This window comes from Frankliniella occidentalis, unplaced genomic scaffold (assembly GCF_000697945.3).
Source record: "Frankliniella occidentalis isolate FOCC.00 unplaced genomic scaffold, Focc_3.1 Scaffold1, whole genome shotgun sequence".
Taxonomy (NCBI): domain Eukaryota; kingdom Metazoa; phylum Arthropoda; class Insecta; order Thysanoptera; family Thripidae; genus Frankliniella; species Frankliniella occidentalis.
This window is the reverse complement of record NW_026267131.1, coordinates 1,704,844-1,706,396: the sequence shown is the minus strand read 5'-3', so window position 1 is coordinate 1,706,396 and position 1,553 is coordinate 1,704,844. Positions and strand designations below refer to the sequence as shown.

The 1,553-nt window shown below is 66.9% G+C and overlaps 1 protein-coding gene across 8 annotated transcripts in view; it reads left to right on the top strand.

Moving 5' to 3' along the window:
* The window catches only part of LOC113213473 (liprin-beta-1), a 76,873-nt gene that overhangs the window by 42,011 nt on the left and 33,309 nt on the right, over positions 1-1,553 (top strand). The window contains exon 2 of one of the 8 annotated variants that reach the window (XM_052266109.1): positions 512-1,228. The exons of the other annotated variants lie outside the window; for them this stretch is intronic. Within the exon in view, the coding sequence (XP_052122069.1) occupies positions 731-1,228 (498 nt within the window). The 5' untranslated portion in view covers positions 512-730. The remainder of the gene's footprint in view (positions 1-511; positions 1,229-1,553) is intronic. 8 annotated transcript variants of the gene reach the window in all.

The window sequence follows — 1,553 nt, the reverse complement described above, 5'->3', positions numbered from 1 at the left end:
GGGAGGGAGTGAAAGAGAGGGAGGGAGGGGGGAGGGGAGAAGCGAAGAGATTGTAAGATACAGAGAGAGAGAGAACTTTCCTTTTGGTGATAATGCCGTGGTGGTGGTGATGATGATGACGGTGACCGTGAAAAAGAACTGTACAGCAATTAAGGACGCTCTCAGTCTGGTCTGGTGCTGCTTGGTTTCCACCAACGTGGCGTCCCCCCCCCCCTCTCAGAATTTTTAAATTCATTTGTTTCATCCAGTCCTTCATTCACGTGAAAGAAGGAAAGCCTCTTTTCTTGGCGGCGTCCTCGCTCCCTCTCGGTCGGTCCCCTCCGGTCCACTCGGGTCCGCTTCGGTCCGCTCCGGCCGGTCCCTTCATCACCAGCGCCAGACCCGCGCCGCCGCTCCGTCTCTTTCCCTTCGCTCCTCTTATCTCCCTCCCTTTCTTTTCTATTCTCTTGTTTCTCCCGCCCTTTTCTACGCTGCTCCGCTTCAGGTCCACGGAATCCTAATTTCTCTGCAGAAAGGAGACCCCGGGCCCGGCTGTCATTAGTTTCAAAGCGACTCCAAAGTTTAGTTGGTTGTGAGTGGAATGGGCTCTTACACGCTGCCGGGGCCCCGCCGACCGCTTCAAGAGCGACCCGCGTCGGAGGCGGCCTAGGCCGGCGAGCTCGTCGCCAGGACGACGCCAGCCACAGGCCTGGCTGGACGCTGCGAGCTGGACGAGGCGGGGTGGTCCGACATGGACTGGTGGCCGCACGCCCCTCCCGGGCCCTGGGGCCCCGCGCTGCCTAATGGAGCGTACAGTCCAGCGCCCCCTGCCGCGCCGCCGGCCCCCTGCCCCTTCGGCCACGGCTACGGCCACTTCGGCTACAGCGGCGTGGGCTCGGGGGCGAGCGCCGGCTACCACAGGGGGTACGAGTACGAGCTCCCGCTGTGGGCCGCGCCCCCGCCGCCCCCGCCCGGCCCGCGCCCGCCGCCCAGCCCCCGCCAGGCCAGGAAGGGCGGCCGCGCCCCCTCGCCCGCGGCCCCCGTCGCCAACGGCGTCAACGGCGCGGGCTCCAGGTCGGCGTCGCCGGCCAGGAACAGGTCCTGCTCCAGCCGCTCCGAGTCCGAGTCCCTGCCGCCGGCCCCGCCGCCGGCCTCGTCCGCCGCCGTACCCTACGAGGACTGGCACGACGGGCCGATGCGGCCGCCCCCGGTGCCGCCCCCGAGGAGGGGCAGCGTCTCCAGATACATGGTGCGACAGAGCGAGGCGAGAGCGTGCACACTAACTCACCCCAGGTCTGGCCCGTCCCTCTAACTCCCTACTCACAAGTACCCCTAACAGGGCGTGGTGTGCTGTGCTGTGTGATTTCACTAACGGGGTTGTTTTAATTTTTTCCCGCCCTTGCGGTCACGGGGTGGTGGTTCCTCCGTCTGCACCTCACCTCGAGTCTGGTGGTGTGGGGCGGGGGGCGGTGCGGGGCGGAGAGCCTTTCCATGTCCGGGCACAACGCGCGCCGCGCGGCTGGCGAGCCTGCGGTCGCAGCCCCAGCGCACCCCCGCCCGCCACCGCCCGCACC